The 1690-nt window shown below is 35.5% G+C and overlaps 1 protein-coding gene across 1 annotated transcript in view; it reads right to left on the bottom strand.

Moving 5' to 3' along the window:
• Window positions 1-618: 618 nt before the first annotated feature.
• Window positions 619-1690, bottom strand: part of LOC113813080 (uncharacterized) — a 1705-nt gene continuing 633 nt past the window's right edge. Inside the window, exons 3-4 of the mRNA XM_070126082.1 lie at window positions 1529-1685; window positions 619-1367 (exon numbers count right to left, since the gene is read on the bottom strand). Of these exons, the coding sequence (XP_069982183.1) occupies window positions 619-1367; window positions 1529-1685 (906 nt within the window). The remainder of the gene's footprint in view (window positions 1368-1528; window positions 1686-1690) is intronic.

Below are 1690 nucleotides of genomic sequence, written 5' to 3'. Positions count from 1 at the left end.
TTAGAGTTGTTAATAACAAACGTAAATTTCATTTGAGGATAATTATTTTGCAGCAACGTTCTTAACTGTTTTCGCACTTCATAGCTCAATCTTCCCATAAATGGCAGTTTCACATATCTATGATCCGTTTTTGCAGTGTGTACAGTAGGCGGAATTGAGAATTTGTTACATAAAAAAGTCTTTGTTATTTTATCAAATAGATGCAATGGGTACCCATTGCTTACAAAGAAGTTATTTAGAAATTTCATTTCATTGTGGAAAGATGACCAATTACTGAACAGATTATATGCTCTAGTGATGAGTGTTCCTATGCTATTGATTTTATAAATATATGGAATATTGCTGAGAAAATGAAGGCCGAGGCCAGTAAAGGTTGGCTTACGGTAAATACTGGTATGGAAACGTTCATTATCAATGGTAACATAGGTATTTAGAAAGGGAAGTTGGTTATTGTGATGTGTTTCACAGGTAAATTTAATACTTTGGTGTTTAGAGTTGAGGTAATTCAAAAACAAATCAACATGTGAAGGGTGTTTGAATAGAACGAAAGTGTCATCAATATATCGTCGGTAGTAGACCGGTCTGAACTCTGGTGGGCACTGTTTAAGCCAGTTAATTTCATGATGACAAAGGAAGGCATTGGCATATGAGGGGCCAAGTGGGGAATCCATCTGTTTGCGTATAAAGATCATTATTAAACGAGAAAACAGAGTGATGAGCTGCAATATTGAGTAGTTTCTTGAAGCTATCTTTTGTTAATCCAAATTTATTGAGATGGGTGGTTTGCATGTTGTCAACTATAATCTCTGTGGTTTCTAGAAGTGGCACATTCGTGAACAACGATTCCACATCAAAACTCGCCATAGTGCTGGGTTGTTGAAGCTCAAGTGAGGTTATTTCATTTGCAAAGGCTGTGGAATTTTCAATGGTATACTGATTGGTAGTTAACGGAGAAATGATAGGAACCAGGAACTTTGCAGTGTTGTAGTTAAAAGTACCAATCGATGAAATGATGGGTCTGAGAAGGATATTTGGTTTGTGAACTTTGGGGAGACCATATAGCATTCCGGGTTGGGAGCCAGAAGTTGACAGGAAATTATAGGTGCTTACACCGATGGATGGTTTAATGGCCCGGAGAAGTCTTTTGAGTTTATCTCCGAGGTATATCAAGTGGGTGGATATTTTAGTAGTGATTTTCTTGAATTTGGTATGGTCATCCAGAATACTAAGCAATTTTTGATGATAGTCATATTTGTTTAAAATGACAACTCCACGACCCTTATCTGGTTTGGTGATTGTTATAGTCTCATCATTCTTAAGCGTCTGTAGAGGTGAAGTGAAATTTTCTGCAACATTGGATTGTTTACCTTGACGAGAGAATTTCTTAAAGGTGTTATTGGCTATGGTTGATATATTACTGGTGACATTATTGAAGGTGTTATTATAGATATCACAGTTTTTAGATTATTACATAGTTTTTCAAAATACAGAAAGAATTTATGAAAGGAAACCTTAGTAGGAGGCAAACAATAATCCAGTCCATGGGAAAGAATATCTTTCTGTTCTTCAGTTAAGTTTTCATCAGAGAAATTGAAGATCACTTTGTTTTTATCAACTTTTTTCTTCACGTCAATATCTAGTTTTAGAAGTTTGCAACTGTGAATGCTGTCAAACTTAACCATTTTCTTGT

This window comes from Penaeus vannamei, chromosome 10 (assembly GCF_042767895.1).
Source record: "Penaeus vannamei isolate JL-2024 chromosome 10, ASM4276789v1, whole genome shotgun sequence".
NCBI lineage: Eukaryota > Metazoa > Arthropoda > Malacostraca > Decapoda > Penaeidae > Penaeus > Penaeus vannamei.
The sequence above is the reverse complement of the archived record's forward strand: the minus strand, read 5'-3'. Positions and strand labels throughout refer to the sequence as shown.